This window comes from Ceratotherium simum, chromosome 16 (assembly GCF_057802395.1).
Source record: "Ceratotherium simum simum isolate JZ-2026a chromosome 16, ASM5780239v1, whole genome shotgun sequence".
Taxonomy (NCBI): Eukaryota; Metazoa; Chordata; class Mammalia; order Perissodactyla; family Rhinocerotidae; genus Ceratotherium; species Ceratotherium simum.
In genome coordinates this window covers 24,063,051-24,084,177 of record NC_141915.1, presented here as the reverse complement: position 1 = coordinate 24,084,177, position 21,127 = coordinate 24,063,051, and the positions used below count along the sequence as shown (strand labels likewise).

The 21,127-nt window shown below is 42.6% G+C and overlaps 2 protein-coding genes and 1 non-coding gene across 5 annotated transcripts in view; 1 reads left to right on the top strand and 2 right to left on the bottom strand.

Annotated features, from left to right (window-relative positions):
* The window catches only part of AP2B1 (adaptor related protein complex 2 subunit beta 1), a 121,831-nt gene extending 114,894 nt beyond the window's left edge, over positions 1–6,937 (bottom strand). For 2 of the 3 annotated variants that reach the window (XM_004434855.3, XM_004434858.2), the window contains exons 1-2: positions 6,784–6,937; positions 882–941 (exon numbers count right to left, since the gene is read on the bottom strand). In XM_004434855.3, coding sequence (XP_004434912.1) covers positions 882–918 — 37 coding nt within the window. In that variant the 5' untranslated portion in view covers positions 919–941; positions 6,784–6,937. Of the gene's footprint in view, positions 1–881; positions 942–6,210; positions 6,363–6,783 lie in introns of those variants that run through there. The other variant, XM_087440820.1, reaches the window with a different exon arrangement.
* A 5,421-nt stretch (positions 6,938–12,358) lies between these two features.
* On the top strand, positions 12,359–16,254 carry PEX12 (peroxisomal biogenesis factor 12). Its single transcript, XM_004434860.3, has 3 exons — positions 12,359–13,128; positions 13,451–14,004; positions 14,910–16,254. The coding sequence occupies exons 1-3, from the start codon at positions 13,003–13,005 to the stop codon at positions 15,307–15,309; spliced, it is 1,080 nt and encodes a 359-aa protein (XP_004434917.1). The 5' UTR covers positions 12,359–13,002; the 3' UTR covers positions 15,310–16,254.
* A 473-nt stretch (positions 16,255–16,727) lies between these two features.
* Positions 16,728–16,824, bottom strand: LOC106802561 (Z30 small nucleolar RNA). Its single transcript, XR_001391767.2, has one exon. It is a non-coding gene; the product is annotated as a Z30 small nucleolar RNA (small nucleolar RNA).
* Between the last annotated feature and the right edge of the window lie 4,303 nt (positions 16,825–21,127).

Below are 21,127 nucleotides of genomic sequence, written 5' to 3'. Positions count from 1 at the left end.
CTTTCCCTTGATCCAGCCCTGGAATCAGTCATTTCTCCAAGGACTCCTGACTCCTTTTAGCAGGAAATGATATTTATAAACCAAGATGAAGTTTTTATGCATTGTTTTGCATGACCCCTTTTCCATTAAAGATAATTTTTTTTTTTGCTGAGGAAGACTCCCCCTGAGCTAACATCCATTGCCAATCTTCCTCTTTTTTTGCTTAAGGAAGATCAGCCCTGAGCTAACATCTTTGCCAATCTTCCTCCACTTTATATGTGGGACACCGCCACAGCATGGCTGGTGAGTGGAGTAAGTCTGCACCCAGGATCTGAACCCGCGAACCCAGGGCGCCAAAGTGGAGTGTGCGGAACTTTAACCACTCAGCCGTGGGGCCAGGCCCTAGGGATAAAACTTTTTAAAATCATATGTATTAATATATGCATTTATACACATAGAAAAAGACTGAGGATACACACTCCAGTTTCCCTCAAGAACAGGAACAGAGAGGGAGAGAACTTCCATTTTTACTTATTTACCTATCTATATTGCTTTAATAGTACTCCTTGTTACAAAATGTTTATTTCCAAGTGAAAAATTAAAAAAGAATAAATGCGCTTCTTCCTCTTTTGCCCTCCTCAGAAATATCAATCTTCAATGATCAATGCTGGATCCCTTCGTTTCACTAAACCTTCAAGTCAAAATGATGGGCATCACAGCACTACCTTTAAAAACCTATACTTAGTAATTTACTCAATACACTTTTCTCTAGAAGTAGCAGATCCCCAAAGAGACTGTCCATGACATGAGTGTCTGAAGAGGTCAGGAACATTCTACTTGGGACAATCTTATACCACAACTTCTGAAGAATCTCAAAGCTTTGATCAGGTTTTCATACTTACCTTTTTTATTGGTTGTGAAGTACTTGGAGTCAGTCATGGTTTTGGATCTTTAATGTGTACCTAAAGCAAGAGAAAAGAAGTCCTTTATCCAAGTGATTTACATCCAGCAAGACAGTCAATTAATTTTAAGAACATTTATATACAAGAATTTCTATATTTAAAAATGAGTATCTAGAAGCCGGCCCAGTGGTGTAGGGGTTAAGTTCGCACGCTCTGCTTCGGCAGCCCAGTGTTCGCAGGTTCAGATCCCGGGCACGGACCTACACACCACTCCTCAAGCCAAGGTGTGGTGGCATCCCACATACAAAATAGAGGAAGACTGGCACAGATGTTAGCTCAGGGACAACCTTCCTCAAGAAAAAAGAGGAGGATTGGCAACAGATATTTGCTCAGGGCCAACCTTCCTCACCAAAAAATAAAAAAAAGTAAAAATTAAAAAATGAGTATCTTCTTCCTTACCACCATCATTGGGGATTCAAGGGATGCAAAGATAATTAAGAATGTAACTCTTGCCTGAGGAGCTATTTAGGGCAAAATCCAAAGGCCAAATGGAATGGAGTGGTTATGTGAACCTATCACAGCTTTGCGATTGTATCTACAATTATCTCCTCAAAGCCTCCAAGATCTAAGGCTAGGCTGTTTTGTAAATACATCTTCAGTTAGTCACTCAAATATTTAAGATAAGGAAAAGTTTGTTTTGAAAGGTCTCCCCATTCCATTCCATTCAGAAAAATATGATTTACTTCGCTGCCTCAAGATGGAGTCACTCCAAAACACCTATTCTGAAGCTGCGTAAGGGTGAAAGAGAAAATGATTCTGCCAACCTATTCAACATTACATACAACTTTCGATAAAAGGAATCTCTTTCAGGAAAAAAACCCCTAAATTAGTAGGACAATATTCTTTCACAACAAACATCTAGAGAGGCAATCATGCCTTACACATGGATTTTTTTAATTATGCATATTTCCAATAATATACACTTAGCCCAACAGTATTCCCAAAGAATAAATAATATCAGTTTACAGTTAAAAACAAGGCAAAAAAACTGAGATAACTGTTCAGTCACAGTGAGTACAAAAGAGAATCAGAACTGGCGTTAAAACTTAAAAGAACATGGATCACAGCCTCATCTTTAACTCTTCTGTTCCAATTTCCAGAATTAATCCAGCTGACACAAGGCTCCACAGGGCTCCACCAGTAAAATAAAAGCAACATGGACTGGTCATATTTTTCTCCAAATAATGAGACAATGTTTCTGATTTGGGAAACTCTAAGACTTTGTCCAGTGTACTTGACTTCTTTAAATATATTAAAAAATTTTTTTAAATAATATTCCTTCTGTACTCAAAAATGAGTATCTTCTTCCTTACCTCCATCATTAACAATGCTTACTACCAAATTTAGGACAGATGCCCTGGCACCCGCTCATTACCGTCACATCAGTGATAATTTGCCAAACTTGAGTGGTAACACATTTGGCAAACAACAGTAATTATGGATCTGAGAAAAAAGACCTAAGCACTAAACAAATCAATGCAATTAAGGAAAAGGAAAAACAGCCAGATAAACATGAAATAATGAAAAAAGCTTGGCTCAAATCCGATTTCTAAAATGTGCTACTTGGACAATCTAAGGGAAATTAGACCCATTTCCTATCTTTCCAAGCACCTACCTACTATTTCAGTCCTGATCCTTATACAATAGTGCTTTAGGTTGTACCAGAATTTCACTGAACTACCTTGTTAAAACATGGGAGCTAGAACTCACAAATACCATTAGAGAATGCAGAAATTTCTGTTTTGATAATATTTGTTATAACTAAAAATTAACCTGTAACAGAGGCTTGCTTTATGCAAAATTCCTCGCTGGCAAAAATTCAAAGAATGTTATAATCATTTAATCCATTCACAATGTAAACTAAATGTGAAATGGGAAAACCGAAGAAAGGAGCCCTTCACATAAAAGACCTGGAATAGGGGCCAGCCCGGTGGCGCAAGCGGTTAAGTGCGCACGCTCCACTGCGGCAGCCCGGGGTTCGCCGGTTCGGATGCCAGGCGCGCACCGACGCACTGCTTGGCAAGCCATGCTGTGGCACCATCCCATATAAAGTGGAGGAAGATGAGCACGGATGTTAGCCCAGGGCCAATGTTCCCCAGCAAAAAAAGAGGAGGATTGGCAGATGTTAGCATAGGGCTGATCTCACAAAAAAAGACCTGGAATAAACATGAAGTTATCATCTAAGAACCTAGATATACAAACAAAAAACCAGTCCTCAGAAACGGTTACTAGAGCCAGACAGTGGGGCCAGAGCTCAAGGCCATTATGGTCTGTCTAGAATGTTATTACGCCATTCTAAGTCCTACGGGATCATCAAAACTTAAAACTTGCTTGAGATTAAAAAATAAAATCTGCTTGGAATTTTTCACCCAGTTGCTTTGAAAAGGAGCATAAAAATTGTTCTTTTTTCCAAAGCTCTCATACACATACACAGATATTAAATTCTTAACAGGAGTTTTCAAGACAATCTGTTAAACATTAAATTAACCTATCACTACCTTTAGTAGTGACCCACACATTTTATTACTTCCCCTAAAAAATTTCATTGTCAAGGAATATATTTGCATCCTATTCAGTGTGAGCAATAAGTGTTTTTAATTTAAAGAGAGTAACGTTCCCACCCACAAAATTTCAGGGAAGAGGAGAGAATCAAGTAATCTTAGATCCTAAATTAAAAATCCCTGCTCTTAAAGAGAAGGGAGAAACATTACACTCAACTCACACTGCTGTAAACAATACTAATGAAATATCCCTTACCCATATTGGCAGAGAAACATTGTATCAAGTCAGTTCCTGCCTTAAGCCAAAAGAAACTCCCAGAAAATGAAAACAGTCTAAACAAAAACAAGAAGAGGTGGTGGTGGTTGCCCAACACCGTGAACATACTAAATGCCACTAATTGTTCACTTTAAACTGGTTAATTTTGGGCGCCGGCCGCGTGGCGTAGCGGTAAAGTGCGCGCGCTCCGCTGCAGGCAGCCAGGGTTCGGATCCCTGACTCGCATGGAGGCACCGCTTGTCAGGCCACGCTGTGGCGGCGCCCCATCTTTTTTGTTTGTTTGTTTGTGAGGAAGATCAGCCCTAAGCTAACATCCATGCCAATCCTCCTCTTTTTGCTGAGGAAGACACATCTGTGCCCATCTTCCTCCACTGTAAATGGGACTCCGCCACAGCATGGCCTGACAAGTGGTGCCTCTGTGCGCGCCCGGGATCCGAAGCGCGCCCGGGATGCGAACCCGGGCCGCCAGCAACGGAGAGCGTGCACTTAACCGCTAAGCCACGCGGCGGCCCCCGCGGCGTCCCATTTAAAGTGGAGGAAGATAGGCACAGATGTTAGCCCAGTCTTCCTCAGCAAAAAGAGGACTGGCATGGATGTTAGCTCTGGGCTGATCTTCCTCACAAATAAAATAAAATAAAATGGTTAATTTTATGTTATATGAATTTCACCTCAAAAAATTACATATGTATAGATTTTTAAAATGTGATATACTTAATCACATGCCAGAGATAGACACAGCCAGAGTCTCCAAAATATAGGACAGTGAAAACTGTTGCCTGCATTAGAAGCCAAAGAAAAAGCCAAGATAGAGCTCAAGAAAAAAATCAAGTATTTGCTGAAGTGTCGCAAAAATCAAGCTCTTCCGGGGGGCGGGGGGGGATTGTGCCTCCAGGAGAACCCCAGGAAAAAGCAAAGCTATCATGGAGTTTGAACTCAAACTACCTTTCTACCAGATCAAACTAGACAAGTCACCGGCTGTTCTGAGGAGTTGTGGTATGGCCTAGCAACACTGCTGAACAACAAAGCTGCCACAGTCAAAGCACACAATCACTCTCACTTGTCCTAAACCATAGTGTGATGTCACTGCATTTCAGAGAAGGCCTCCCTGCATAGGATTATATATCTAGATTCAACATAACCTACTTTCTACTAAATATAGGTTGTGCAAGTCCCTTCTCTCCTTCTATTCCTCCCTTCTTCCAGTCCCACTAAAGAAAATAAAGCTGGAAAAAAATTAATAGGGTTTTAATTTCAAACGGTTCTCTGGGAAATGGCAGCTAAATTAGAGTTGGTGAGGCCACTAAATGCCTTCTTTTCACATAAAGTTGGGCTTTACAGAGTTTGGCGCTCGTAGTGAAAAACTAGCGAAAGAGTTAACCAAATTATAAAACAGAAAGGTCATTCCCGCAATCCTTTATTACAAGGGGGAGAGATGCTAATCCAATATTTTAATAATGCAAAGACAATAGCATCTTCAGGTATCATTTAGCTCATAAGAAAGTACAACGGACCCCTGTGATTTCCATTTAACTAGGACAGACTACAAAGCAATTTGTTAATATTATACAGTAAGAAAGAAGCTCAAGTTTTAGATCCAATTCTTAACTAAAATACCAATCAACTCTGGAAAACTTAAGCCTGAAAGGAAGGAAAGAAGGAAGAAAGGAGAACATGTCCTATCTAACTCATTCCTTGTTCAGCTTGGTTCAAATCTATGCCTAAAATGGAGTATTTTGTTTAAGAAAAATGTAATATTCTGTTTAAGAAAAAAAGAAAAGATGGAAGTATGGACTTTCTTGAGTCTCTTAGTTCACAGAATGTTAGTCTTATATTAATTTTACCACTTAACTTTCAGTGAGGCCGTTTGCAGAACACATTATCCTTTCTGCTTTCTTGGGAGTTTAACTTAAGATACCTGCAAACAGTTCTCACCTTACCACCACGCTTAGTCATCATTGGAATGTGTTACACGTTTTCTTGTACAGCTGCATCTCCTTCATCTGCTGCTATTATTACTTTGTAAGTGTACCCTGAGGCTAAGCAATAGAAGTATACTAGGGAGGTAATTAATAATTTAAATTTTCCTCACTGAGACCACCTTCTTTTGTCATTCTGTCTTTTCTAAACATATTGCGTTTTCTTTACTTTTTCTTTTAAACCACAATGATTACGATAGTGTTTGGCATTTTTAAAAAAACTTCTTTTTAGAAGTCTAAGTTTAATGAAGCATCCACACTTTATTCATACAGCTTCATAATGAAGCAGCCAAGTGAGTTCAGTAAAAGCTTGCCCCCCAAACAGAACACTGCTCTGAAAACCAACAGCATGAATAAATTCTTTGGATTCAAAGAACAGGGAAATAACAGGAAGTTCCAGTTTCTTTACCTCCGGCTTAATCTACAGCCTTTCTCAAACCAGATCATTCCTGCTAAGCCCAGAAAGAAAAAATTCCGGGCTAAGATTTACCCCCACTTGCTTCCCCATCTCTTACATCGGGTCAATTCTGGAGGTTTCTCTTCCCTTCCCCCAAGTGTCAGGAATGCCTCTTCTTTCCCCAGGTGGTCAAGATTCTAGGGATGTGGTCCTCCATTACGAGTAGGGGAGAGGTGTCTCTTAACCTCAAATCACGGGAGACGGGCGAGGTTTGCTCATTAATGGGCAAACCTTTGGGGGAATCCCTGTTCCCTTTTATTAGCTGGACACATCCCAGCCCCTCAGTGAACGACGCCAAGTGGGAAAGAAGGAAGGTTCTCCCATCGGCCTCCAGCTTCTACCGGCCACACCCGTGGCCTCTGGCCCGCCTACCCCGACTTGAAACACATTTTCCCCCCGGCGCCCTCCAATTCCCAGCTGCCACACCCGAGGATTCCCTCGCCTTGCCAGAGCAGTAGAGTCCCTTTCTCTAACCCTCTCCCTCCCAACGGTCACACCCGACGGCTCACTCCATCCTCAACGGTCATGCTCCGAGGACTTCCTTTCCTCCGCCCGTCTCCAACCCAAGCTGGGATTCCCCCCATCTCCATCAATGCAGGACACACCCCAAAGTTAGCCGCCTTAAACTCACCGGAGGCAAGGACCGGGCGGTGGCGGCAGCAGCCAGGGAGCACGGCCCGAGTGGTGTTGTAATGGTTTCCTGCACGTCACGACTCCTCCAGGTCTAAGCCACTGCGCAAAAGCCACTTTGCCAGGGACAAAGATGGTGGACAGGAAACTCTGATGTCAGAGAACCTCGCCGCGTGACGTCATCCCGGCGCGCGGGAGAACCCAACGGCGGTGGTCTCTGTCGCCTTGCAGGCGGAAAGATTTTTTTTGCTTGGTCGGAAAGAGACCTGCGACTCGGGTCTCAGAGAAAGTTCAGTGGCTATCCGAAGGGCTATATTACACAAGCTGACGTTCCCTGGATTTTTTTTCCTCGCACAGTTCTCTAAAAAACTTACACTCAGAGAGGGTGAAATATCCTGTTCCTTTCTTTAAAAAAAACAGCTCATTTCCCTGGCCACTTAAGTAGTGTGGGCAATGCTGATCCAGCCCAGGACTACACACTGGCAGTGGGACTAGAGGAGAGTGGTGCAAGGAAAAGAGGTTAGGATGGCATTAGATCGAGTTCCAATCCCTGCCCTGAATGTGACTGGGAAAGTTACTTAATGTCCCTCCAACTTTAGTCTTCTTATCTGTGAAATTAGGCCAATGCTATATCTCTTTCCAGCTTGTGAAGCTTAAATGGGATAAAGTAGTAAAGTAGGTAAAGCACCTAGCATGTAATCGGTGTGTTTACACAAACGTAGGTTCATTTCAGAAACCAAGACCTAGAAATCTGTTATCTTCCTCTCAATTTTGCTGTGAACCTAAAACTGCTCTGAAAAATACCAAGTATTTAATTAAGAAAAAAAAAAAAAAGTGGAGTGAGAGAGCCTGGGGCAGAAGCTGAGGAAACCAAAATGCCAAGGGGACTGAGAAGGAGCAGTCAGAGAGGTAGAAGGAAAAGCAGACGGTTATAATATGTTAGGATGTTTTTAGAGTTCCATGAAAGTAGGAACTGTACCAATCTGTTCCTTCTTCTATCTCTGAGGTCTAGCACCCCTCCCCATAATTTGTTGAAGGAATAAACGTATGAATGAGTGGTCAACAGTATCAGTTGCTATAGAGAGAAGAAAGAAGGTCTGAAAAGTGTCCAAGGATTTAGCAACACAAAGGTCTTTGATGTCAATGCTGAGAACATCGGTAAAGATATGAAGGCAAAAGCCACGCTGAAATTTAAGGATGAATAGGAGGTGAGGAAATGAAAACAGGAGTTACAGATAACTCCGTAAAAAAGTATGGCTGAAAACAGAAGAGATATAGGATGGTATTTGAGGAAGACAGTAGCAAGGATTTTTTTTTTTTAAGTTTGATACTCATACATTGTCTTTACATTATTCCTTTAGAAATACCATGGGTTCAACTATCTTATCTACCCATATGACTGAAATCTCTATTGCTAGCCTTAACCTATTCCCCAAACTTCACCACCAAATTGCTAACCACACTGATGGGTAATTCTATATTTATGTCCCACTCACATTAAGCATCTCATAAGGGGATGGGGGGGATGTTTGAAAGACTGGCTTTCAGATACAACTCCCAGCAGATAGAGGTGGACTTCGTAAAGATGCCACCAGAAAAATCTTAAAGAACTTCGATTCATACTTCTCTCCTGTTCAAAAACTTTCAACTGCTCCTTGTTGCCTAATATATCCAAATCCTATTCTTCCCCCCGTTTTCCCCATCTCTGTACTCTTTTCTTTAGTTTTGTCATCTATAGAATGGGAAAAATAGTAATATTCAATCATAATATTATTACAAGGATGAAATTAATTTGTCTATGTAAAGCACTTAGAACTATGCCTGCACATAGTATGGACTATGTAAATATTTTCTATGATTGTTTCAATAAATTATACTGAATTGCTCAAACCAGAAACCTGATGGATATTCTTGATTTCCCTCTCTCCCTTAATGCCACATCCAATCCATCTCCAAGTTGTCAACCCAACCTTCAAAATATCTCAAATTCATCCAATCCCCTTTATTCCACCTCATTAGTCCAAGCACCATCACCTCTTGCCTGAACTACTAGAAACCTCAACTCTCCTCCCAACCTTTATCCACAGCGAAGCTAGGTTTTTAACTTTTTTTGAAGTATAACATTCAAAAACAAAGGGCACACATCATAAATATAAAGCTTGATGAATTTTCACAAAATAAACATAACTATATATCCATTACAGGGTCATCTTAAGAGTACAAACCTAATCATGACTCTGGTGTATAAATCCTTTCATGGCTTCCCATTGCACTTGGACTAAAATAAAGTCTCCATCCCACAGCCTATGAGTCCCTATGATTTTGGCCCCCGTCTTCCTCTCTAACATCATTTTATGCCTTTCAGTCACACCTCATTTCCTCCTCATTTCACCTTTTGCTAGCTATTGTAGCCCTCAAATAATGCCACGCTCTGTCCCATTTCAAGGCCTTCACAAATACTGCTCCTCCTGCCTAATATGCTTTTCCCCCAGTGCCTCACATGGCTAGCTCCCCATAATTTAGGTCTCAGTTTCAGTGTAATCTCTTCAGAAAGGCACTCCCTGATTACCCAAGGTTCTGTTCTTCCAGCTCCCTCTGCCACCCCCATCCCAGCCCTCTTATTCAATTTGTAAATTATGTATTTATTAGTTTACTTACTTATTATTTCCCTCCCCAACTAGAACGTAAATTCCATGAGGGCAGATACCGCATCTCTTTTTATTACTATTTTATACCCAGCACGTAACATAATGCCTGGCACATAGGAGGTACTCCATATTTATTGAATAAATTAATGAATGTCCACAAAGTACTAAAATTAGCATTTAGGACCCTCTGTAATTCACCTAAATCTACTTTTCAACATGTTCTCTACTATTCCTTTCTGTGGCTCTATGGTTAAAGCAAACTAAACAATTTCCTCCTTATATATACTCCATCCTGCTCCCTTAGCTTGGAAAGCTCTATCACCATTACTGTGACTTGCCCCAAATGTACTCATCTTTTGAGGTCCACCTAATCCACAAAACTTTCTCAGTGGCCATCTGTTATATGAGGTACAGGAGGTACCAGGTTACATCTCTGTATTAGAAAGCAACTGGCAGACAGAAGCTGAGATAAAATAAGAGGTTAGAAACATTCTTTCCGGGGCCGGCCCTGTGGCTTAGCGGTTAAGTGCATGCGCTCCGCTACTGGCGGCCTGGGTTCGGATCCCGGGTGTGCACCGACACACCGCTTGTCTGGCCATGCTGAGGCTGCATCCCACGTACGGCAACTAGGGGGATGTGCAACTGTGACATACAACTATCTACTAAGGCTTTGGGGAGAAAAGGGGGGAAAAAAAAAAGAGAGGAAGATTGGCAATAGATGTTAGCTCAGGGCCGGTCTTCCTCAGCAAAAAGAGGAGGATTGGCATGGATGTCAGCTCAGGGCTGATCTTCCTCACACACACAAAAAAAGAAACATTCTTCCTTTTGTTTGGTTACCTAAACTAAAATGATTCTGTTTAAGCTAGTCTGAATGGCCTTATTTCTCCCAGCTGGTTGTTCTCTCGTCCTCTAAATTCATATCATATTAACCTATCTGATGGCTCTTAATCCTTTTAACATAAGTGCTATCATTTTTTATGTGTCTTATTTCATCTATTACACTATAAGCCTGAAGGTGGGATTTGTAATGAGGTGTTTATTATTTGTTGGCTGTAATAATTGACATGTTATTTTTGACTGTAATAACTTTTTTCTCATGTAATAACTTCAGTTTACTTTTGGAGTATTCTCAAAGGACTATTAATCAAGGTGTCTTGCCCTCTCTTCTGGCTAAGTGAAACAGTGGAGAGGAAATCTGAACCAAGGTAGGTCAATAGGAATTTGAATCATAAGTACAGTGACAGACAGAAATTTGTTGCAGCTCATTCATTGTATGTTGCCTGGATGAGAGTTTGCCAATGCTTGCTAGAGACGTTCCTGTTCTTTCAGAGCTGGCTTTCCTTTTGTTAGCTACTCCATATACTTCTAATAAATTTTTTACTTTAAATTAGCCTGTTTCTGTTGCTTGTAACCAAAGAACCCTAATTGATACAAATGTTTAATTCCCTACTTCTCTCATTTTATTTATTTATTTATTTGTGTGAGAAAGATCAGCCCTGTGCTAACATCTGCCAACTCTCCTCCTTTTTTTGCTGAGGAAGACTGGCCCTGGGCTAACATGGGTGCACCTCTTCCTCCACTTTATATGGGATGCCCTCACAGCATGGCTTGCCAGGCCCTGTGTGGGTTCGCGACGGGATCCGAACTGGGGAACCCCAGGCCACCGCAGGAGAGCGCACGCACTTAACCACTTGCGCCACCGGGCTGGCCCTCCCCACTTGTTTTGGTTGATGCTATTTCTCAACTTTGTCTTTCTGCTGTTCACTTAAGAAAAAGCTGTATATAATAGCTACCATTGATTGGGCACCTAGTATGTACCAGCTGCTTTATGTAGATACATTAACTCTAGTCCTTAAAATTCTGTAAAGTAAAAATCTTATTTCAGTGTGATTTTTCTCCGGAAGGTATTTTGGTAGAGGAAAAAACACTTTTTAGAACTATAATTATTGTTAACTTGCAAGATTTTCTCTCCTATTGAAATAACTAAACCCAAATCGTATTTTTTGAGGGTTCTCATGCAAACCAATTATCTGCCTTTATACCATAACGTTCTCTAGGGCAGTGAATAATACCTTCTATTTCTAGCTGTTGAGCTCAGGGGTCGGGGAGGGGTTGCAGAGAGACAGAAGTTGAACTTGAACGCTTATCCAAATTCAATAAAACTTTATCAGCAACTCAAACGCGGCAAAGTTGCAAACGATGTAAAAGCACTTTGCTAACCGTAAGATAAACTACACGAACTTTGGTATGCAAACAATGAAAAGTACCTTCTCTGTCAAGTCTCCCCAGTTCACTAGGATCCCTTGTCTTAGCACTATATTCATATCACTAATGTGACACATCCTACCGTGTACGAGGGTAAGAACCATTTACATCTACCGTAACAAGTGCCTAGTTATGCTTGAATGTAACGAAACCTAGAAGACAGTTAAACCACCGGCTTGAATGAAAAGTGATTATCTCAAGTTTTGAGGAACAGCGGGAACCTTTCCCATTCTAATCTTTCTTTATAGTTGGCGGCAATAATGCTAAGACTTTCATCCCCAGCTACGTCGCTTCAAAGCCTTCCCGGAAGTGGCTGACCATAAAGCAATCCCTCTCCCCCCTACAGAGAGAGACTTCGCATCTGCCTATTCCTTTTTGTCCCTCCGCCCCTTACTCGCTCGCCCCCGGAAACGAAGGCCTCAGCCGCCGGCCCGAGCTCTTGCTCTAGGTGCCACACGTCGGCGCGGTGCCCCAAACACCTTGTCAAAAAAGCCTCCGCAGAGACAGATTCACAGCTGTGGCTTTCCACCCAGGCTGCGATGCAAAACAACGAAAGTAGAACAACCGAGCAGACACATCCTTCCCACACAAGCCCCCAAGTGCCGCCTTTAATTTCAGCGGGGCGGAAGCGGAAGTCCTGGGAGGGTCATAGAGTTTTCTAGTTCCGGTTTCGGGGCCGCGTTCGGGGCTAGAGCGCCTCTCCGCCTGCCGTCGCTAAACCCCGGCGGCTTGTATTTCCCGGTGCGGCTTCTGTCACACAGCGGTCCAGTCAACTGTGGCGTCGTGGGTCCTTCGCGCCTCTCCGGGGGTCAGCGCCCAAGGACGGGCGCGGGCGGGGGTACTTGACAGCCAGCAGCTGGAGCCAGTCCTCGCGTACAGGCCCGCACTGGCACCTCCGGCCTCAGAGCCCGCTTCGTTTTGAGCCCTCACGATTGCGAGTCGCTGATTCGCAGCAGCCTCCAGGACTGCAGCTCGAGAGGACGGCGTCCTTTGCCCATAAGCTGTCCCCCATAGTCACGCTCTGCACTGTGAGGTGCAGCATTTGACGAGTCATCCCACACACCCACACCTCTTGCACCCACGTCTGCGTTAACTTCGCTCTTAACTTCCTAAATTTGAGACCCCTCCCCTCTGCCTCCAGAAGAGGTCTTTCCCCCCGCCGCTTCCGTAAAATTGAGAGTTAGGAATTCCGGGTATCCTGCAGAAATCTTACTTTTAAGACTGAGAACCCATTTAATACCCCCAGAAAAGTTCATGCTTACTATAGAATTGGTGGGCAAAGTGACACCAAGTGCACACAGGAAACTATGGCCGAGCATGGGGCTCACATCACAACTGCTTCTGTGGTGGATGACCAGCCATCCATCTTTGAGGTGGTAGCACAAGACAGTTTAATGACAGCAGTGAGACCTGCTCTTCAGCATGTGGTCAAGGTAAGATTAATTCTCTGAAAAGTCTTAGGGACGACTGGGTAAAAACAAAACCAAAAATTTGAGTTTATTTGGTAGTCTACCTTTTGAAATAACCAATTAGCATATAATTCATATCCTATGATTTAACTGTTATTGAGTCCCTGTTATGTCTAGAGCCCTAAACTGAATACCCAGCACTTCAGGGTGGTTACAGGAGACCCCAAAAGAAGTGACTTGTTTAAGCCCAAAGTGTAGAATTTAGAGGAAAAAAAGGAAATATAAATACAAGGCATAGTAGCTTTGTAATGGAATGAATTTCACTTACTGATTTATTTTGCTTTAGGTTCTTGCAGAATCAAACCCTGCCCGCTATGGCTTCCTTTGGAGGTGGTTTGATGAAATCTTTACCCTGCTAGATCTTCTGCTTCAGCAGCATTATCTGTCTAAAACCAGTGCCTCATTTTCTGAAAACTTTTATGGCTTAAAGCGGATTGTAATGGGAGATACACACAAGCTTCAGAGACTGGCCAGTGCTGGTCTCCCAAAGAAGCAGCTTTGGAAGTCAATTATGTTCCTGGTTCTTCTTCCCTACCTGAAAGTGAAGCTGGAGAAACTGGTTTCTAGCCTGAGAGAAGAGGATGAATATTCTATCCATCCCCCTTCTTCCCGCTGGAAACGATTTTACAGAGCCTTCCTGGCTGCCTATCCATTTGTTAACATGGCCTGGGAAGGCTGGTTTCTTGTACAACAGCTTCGATACATCCTTGGAAAGGCTCAGCATCACTCCCCACTGCTGAGTCTGGCTGGAGTTCGGCTAGGTCGACTTACAATTCAGGACATACAAGCTCTGGAGCACAAACCAGCGGAAGCCAGCAGGATGCAGCAACCAGCCAGGAGGTAAGGCCTCAATATCTCCCCAAAATCTTTGATTAATAAATTCTAAAATCTTATCCCAGTTTTATGAAATTCACCTCCCTCAGTCCACTTTGAGGTAGTTCATAAAATCATAGAAAAATTCTTGTGTCCATCAAACAAGGATTTCCATCCTGGTAACTTTCCTCATCATACTAGCTACATTTTCGTGCACACTTGCTATGTGCCAAGCTCTGTGTTAGGTGTTTGCTTTACATACATTATCTCAATCCTCACCACAACTCAATGAAATAAGTGCATTAGCTCCATTTAACAGTTGAGGAAACTAAGCCCTAACAGTTAAGTACCTTGGCAAGGCCACACAGCTAGAAGGTGGCAGAGCTGAGATCCAAGCCAGATCAATACAATTCTAAAGACTGTACACTCTTTTTTTTCCCTCCCCAAAGCCCCAGTACATAGTTGTATATTCTAGTTGTAAGTCCTTCTAGTCAAGACTGCTCTTAAGCACGATGCTATACCACTTTCAGTGTTTGTGTTCTCCTACAAGTTCAAATATATTCCTCAATACTGCTAAGTTATTTTTTAAGTTGTTTCTTTTTCTGGATATCTATCTTCCCCCAAACAAACAAACAAAAAAGGACTATGTAATCAATATTTCACTAATTTCTTTCTCAAAACACAAAACAAACAAAACCTTGGTCATTAACAACAAAGCTTAGCTCCTATACTCCTAAAATACTGTAAGTCAGAAAGAGGGAATCATTTAGAATAGATCCCTAAGGAGACAATGCCAATCTAGTAACACTTCAATCCCCAAACTGAATCAGTGATTCTGATGAAAACTGCATAAACACGTTTTCATTAGTCATTCTGTGATTATACCTAAATAAACAATTTCTCCTTTTGCCTCTGTTCTATTCTCCCAACAGCGTTAGTGAGAAGATAAAGTCAGCTCTGAATAAAGCTGTGGGGGGTGCTGCCTTATCCCTCTCTACCGGCCTTTCTGTGGGTGTATTCTTCCTGCAGTTCCTTGAGTGGTGGTACTCATCTGAAAATCAAGAAACCATCAAATCATTGACTGCCCTGCCTACTCCACCACCACCTGTACACCTAGACTACAATTCTGATTCTCCTCTGTTACCCAAAATGAAGACTGTGTGCCCGCTGTGTCGTAAAACCCGGGTGAACGATACTGTTCTTGCCACCTCTGGCTATGTGTTTTGTTATCGCTGTGTGTTTAATTATGTGAGGAGTCACCAAGCTTGTCCTATCACAGGTTATCCAACAGAAGTACAACATCTAATTAAACTGTACTCCCCTGAGAACTGAGAACAAAATTATTGCACTGTAAGGCCACAGGGCTGGTTTTCAGCATGGTACATAGCATTGTTTGATACTTCTCAGCCTCAATTCATAATTGTGTGAACTTTAAACAACTATATGGATTTCTTTAAAAGGATATACCCATTGATCTTCACCTTTTAGCTTGCTCTCTGGACCCCTATTTAGAGTTGACCAAGCTGGTTAGAGTAAGAGAATCAGGCTTGGCAGGGGATGTGAGGGTCAGTGTAGAGGAAGTAGATAAAAGAGGATAATTAGCACAGAACCTTTTCCTGTCCCCTTCCTTAAAGGACAAGAGGTATAGAAGCTCTCAGGAAAAACCCAAGTTAGACCTCATAAGGTGGGTGGCGACAGGGAAGCAGTCTTTTTCTTTAGGAAAAAAAGCATTTATCTGCCTAGGAGGAATAGGTTTTATCAGATTGCAAACTGTGAAATGTGGACCCGCTCTTCATAGAAATACTTAGAAACAGTTTAGAAAAACTATAGCTCCTTCCATATACTGTGACCTATTTGTTAAGTAACATCTGCTATAGTTTATCAACTTTTAAAGATTTCTTTGAGTCATACATATCTTTCTTGGGAAACTGATTAAAGGAAAATAGGAGTTGAGTGTATATAGAGAGTAGTCTGAAGATTTCAGTGTAAAAGCAAAGCTAATAAGCAATGAAGAGACGAAGTAAAATACTGATCTAACTATGACTATGTAAAGAAAGGATCCTTCCATAAGCACTTTCTGCTTCCTGTTAAGAGGTTGCTAAACTGGCATGAATTATTCTGGCTATTACTAAAGTTTCTATGAAACACTTAAGTAAATTTTAAGAATAAACGTTTTTGGCAAAGAGCTGTTACATGTTGTCATGATTATGCTGAAACTGGAAGATTACCTGAGGTGTTTAAGATAGATTTTTCATTAAAACTATCTTTGATTTTTTTGAGGTATTTTTGTGTTAACATTTTGCTTTTTTTGGTAATCTTTACTTGGGAAAAAATATCCTCTACTCCCACAGCGAGAATTCAGCCTTGTGTGAAATACCTTGTATCAGAAATACTACAGAAACACTTAAGTAGCCTATGTAGAAAAATTCATATTAACGCTTTTATGTACCATAAGAGTATAATGGATATTTGCAAAAATTCTTGTTAAACCGCAAAGTTTTACCAAAACAAATACCCTAGTTAATTAAACATTTTAATAAATAAGTCAGTAAGGGAACTGAACCAGATTTAGGATTGAAATAGCGTAGTCCTCTGTGAAGGTATCAAAGCCAGATTTTTCACCTCAACCTAAGAAGGAAAACATCAAAGTATCAGTAATTCAAAAGAATATCAAAGAAACATTCATACATAATAAAACCAGTATCCAAATAGGCTAGAACATACCAATGTGGAAAAACCACAACCAGAATCAGCTCAGAGAGAAGATTAAGGGATCATACCCTGGTCAAAGCCAACACTGAAGCAATGGCAATACCAGGTCAGACTATACTTCACTCATCATCGCATCACTGCATTTCACCTCCTTGTATTATATAAGAGCAGCCCAAAACCCTATTTTCACATCCAAGAAAATTTAGGTTTACTTATGAAAAACCTTCTTTTTAGATAAGTTTCAACCATGCACTTTTTTTTTTTTTTTTTATAATTTTATTTATTTATTTTTCCCCCAAAGCCCCAGTAGATAGTTGTATGTCATAGCTGCACATCCTTCTAGTTGCTGTACGTGGGACGCGGGCTTCAGCATGGCCGGAGAAGCAGTGCGTCGGTGTGCGCCTGGGATCCAAACCTGGGCTGCCAGCAGCAGAGCGCACGCACTTAACCGCTAAGCCACCGGGCCGGCCCCCAACCATGCACTTTTAATAAATATTTTGTCTTCCACTGTGTTTTGCTTTAAGTAACTGCTGTACAAAACTGCAAACTTGAACAAGTTTTGTTTTGGGGGGGCTTTTTTGTGTTTTAAATAGGAGAGTGGAGGGGGCCGGCCAGTGGCGCAAGCGGTTAAGTGCGCGCGCTCTGCTGTGGCAGCCTGGGGTTCGAAGGTTCAGACCTGGGTGCACACCGACGCACCGCCTGGCAAGCCGCGCTGTGGCGGTGTCCCACATAAAGTGGAGGAAGATGGGCATGGATGTTAGCCCAGGGCCAGTCTTCCTCAGCAAAAAGAGGAGGATTTGCAGATGTCAGCTCAGGGCTGATCTTCCTCACCAAAAAAAAAATAATAATAAAATAAATAGGAGTGGAGAAGCATTTATAGTTCAAAAACATTTTTTTTAAATGAGCCCAAATACCATGTATGATAATATCTCAGGGATGTCTGTGAAGGGATTTATAGTCTTGTTCCAAAGCAAAAGCTTTAGAAAAGATTTTCTACTAAATTCTTTTATAAAGTAAACTCCAGTTCATTTAACATATAATTTGATTTACAATTCTGCTGCCAACAAAAATAAATAATCATAAAATTTTTAAACTAGTATCTTCTATCTTAAGAGTCCAAAACCCAGAGAGGCTCTGGTTTGCCCAAGGCCCGTAGCAAATTAACAGCAGAGCTGGAAACAGAAATGAGGTCTGATGACTAGGTTTATATTTTTCCACTACCAGCTAAATATAAGGTTTAATTTCATTTTTCTCCAGGCCATGGGCAAGATAAAGGAAGCAATGTAAAGCCTAGGTAATTCACAACCTCAATAATCAATTTCTGAGTGAGAAAGCTGATTGCATTTTATTTATTCTAAATGAAACTCTCTGGTGGTATATTATCGCTGACATGGAAAAGTACTAGGATCATAAACAATGTCACCCTCTCCAGCCTTTCAGCATGTCATTGTCAGTATCTAAAAAACAATTCTGGAGACACCACGTGCTTCCTTCAGACATCTATACACGTCAATAGATTGATACTCCATAGTTAAAAACTGACAGCTGTTGGTCTGTGTTCACCATTCAGCAACTAAGCTCCATACAGAGAGGGAAATAAAGTGTCTGTTTTACAGGGGCTATGCTGAGCCTTTCATGATCTTCTACAGGTGCAGCAAGTACACGTTAAAAATGAGGAATCAAGCTGAAAGAACTAACTACATAAAAGCATGAAACTTGTGAGCAGAGCTGCAAGTGTGCTCCAGCTATACGCAGCAAGCACATTTTCCTAGTTCTCTTCCTCAGTACACTTTGCTCCACCTGGAGTGCCTCCCCCTTCCCTTTCAATCTGGAGAACGCCTCATTATAGTTTTAAAACCTACTCAAATGTCACCTTCTCTGTTAAGTGGTCCCCACTCCCTCAGTCGTGCCCTTCTCGGACTCCTACCGCACTTTTCCCCACCACAGCACGCATGACACGCCAGTTACTCACCCATTCACGTCCTCCACCTCCCTCTCTCTCCCACCAGCCCCATCACACCGAGTTCCTAAAGAACCAGGACTGTGGCATATTGGCCTTTGCATCCAGCACACTCAGAATGGTGCCTGCTACCTAAGAGGAGGCTCAATAAATGAGCGTCTTATTCAGTCAATGAGCGACCCTCCCTACTAAACCCTGAACTCCTACATTATAAAAGGATCAGCATAATTGATAAAGCCTACTTACCTCCAACATTTCACGTAAGGGCCGCCTCAAGCATCTCTAAGCCCTCCTTCCCCCAGCTACCTCATGGCGCCCTGCGCAGGACAACCAATGCTTACACACAGTGGACCCTCAAAAATAAGGTCTAAACCCCACAACTTCGGGAAAAACTGGGAAAAGCCGTCCTTGCGGGGAAATACGAATAAGGCCGGAGCCAGGGCTCAAACCAAAGACCCACGCAGGAGTCCACATCTCGCTTTCCGAACTTCTAAAGCTGCCACGCCCTAGACTCTCAAAAGGCTTGCCCCAGCGTGCGGAGGCTGATAGCAGCCGACTCGCGGCCCTTAGGTCCCGGGCAGTACCCCTTCCCGCCTCCCGCCCTCCTCCGCTTCGCTGCGCCGCCGGCGTCCCACCGCCCAGTGCGGCCCTCGCTCGACAACCAATCACGCGGCGCCCAGACGGTCACGTGACTCAAGGCGTGAGGCGGCTGGTGCGAGGGGCAGCCAATCGGAGGGCGAGGCGAACGTCAGGGGTGGGGCGGACCGGGTGGCGGAAGTGCCTTCTCCGTCGCTCCTTTGCGTGATGTGCTCCATCCTTAGAGTTAGGGCAGTGGCGTTGCAGGGTTTCGTCGGGTCCCGCCCGCTCCCAGATACCGGGACCGCTGTGAGGGGTGCTTTTGCCGGTGGCTTGTTTCACAACTGGAGAAGGCCGTCTGAGGCAGTTGTGCCCTGGGTTCCCCGGAAGAACTGTGGATTCAGACAGTGACCCAACAGTATTTATTGCGCTTGTCCGGATTCGCGCCTGAGGGCTAGGGCTTGTAGTGGACTCAGATGAATGTGTCTCTCTCCGTCCAGGAGAACTCATTGGCTCTCTGGGCGCTTGGACGCTTCGTAAATAAGCAAGAGGTGCCACAAGAAAAGTCCAGCTAAATATTAAAGAAGTGCGAAGGAGAGCAGGAAAGACTTCCTGGGAGAGATGGCATTTGATCTGGGTCTTGAAAAATGGGTGGGATTTGAGAATTAGGAGATACCGGGAGAAAGAATAATTTAACTCCTGAATTAAATGAGAAAGCATAGGGGAGCTTACCAAATTTAGGTCAAGTCGAAACGGTACAGTGTTCCTCAAAATTTGGCGAGTTAGAAACACCAGGAGGAAACAACATAGATGTCCTCCATCAAAAAACAAAACAAAACAAAAAAACAGCAAAAACTCAAAAATGCCTGTGGCACAACCCGGGTTTACTGAATCAGATATTCTGGGGTTGGAGGCCAGGCATGTATATTTTTAATAAGTGCCCCAAAGGTGATTCTGAGTCATACCAAAGTTTGAGGACCAGTGATAAAGGGGTGGTAGGAGATTTGAAAGACAGGTCAAGACTTTGTTAAGGATGGTGGCTTGCTAGCTGTGTTGTTTAGACTACTCTGGAGAAAGTGGGAGATTTGAAGATTTCAGAGCCCGAGGAGATAGGTGATCAGAACTGTACCTTAGAAAACTCAGTATGCAACTCTGTTTTTAAATAGATTGAAAGCAGGCAGAATGAAAGCAGGGGAAGCTGTTGCAAGTGATTGCAATGGTCCAGGTGAGAGCTAATAAGAGCCTAAATTAGGACTGTGGCAGTGGAAATGGAGAGGTAGCATATGCAAGGCAGCATGAGGAGTATGATGAGGGTCAGATAGGGATGGGGAGGACATGAAGAAATAAAAAGGAAGAATGGAGAAAAATGGAGGGTCTTTGGTACCAGACCTACTAAGGACCTCCATTGTACTTTAAGGATAGGAGAGGTTAGACAGTGAAGAGAATGTGCCTTTGTGTGTGCTGTTTCCTCTGCCTGGTTTTCCCTTCCTTCTCCATCTCCCTTTCTCAGTCTGGTGCATTCTTACTTGCAGGTTCCAGCTCATATACCATCTCATTTATGAAATCTTATCTTATTCTCACAAGCATAGTTATTGTCACTCCTCAGAACACGCAGAGCACACTGTTCCTACCGTGCTAGCTCTCCAGAGTGGCACTAGAGTGTAGTGGTCATGCATATAGACTATATTTGCAAGCACTGTGAACTCTCTGTTCCTTAGTTTCTTCATCTGTGAAAAGGGAATAATAACAGCACTTACCTCAGAGAGCTGTTATAAGAATTGAATAAGAACAGTGCCTAATACACAGAGTGCTCAACTGATGTTATTGTATATGTTGTACTGCAATGAGTTGTTTAATGCCTGTTTTCCCTCTCTAGATTGGGAACAGGACGTGTCTTGTTCT

What these genes read in the sequence shown, in the direction of transcription:
- PEX12 (XM_004434860.3), top strand. Translation starts at nt 13,003, where the DNA reads ATGGCCGAGCATGGGGCTCACATCACAACTGCTTCTGTGGTGGATGAC. An exon ending in CTCTTCAGCATGTGGTCAAG is followed by an intron (nt 13,129 to 13,450) that starts GTAAGATTAATT and finishes ATTTTGCTTTAG; the next exon opens with GTTCTTGCAGAATCAAACCC. An exon ending in ATGCAGCAACCAGCCAGGAG is followed by an intron (nt 14,005 to 14,909) that starts GTAAGGCCTCAA and finishes TTCTCCCAACAG; the next exon opens with CGTTAGTGAGAAGATAAAGT.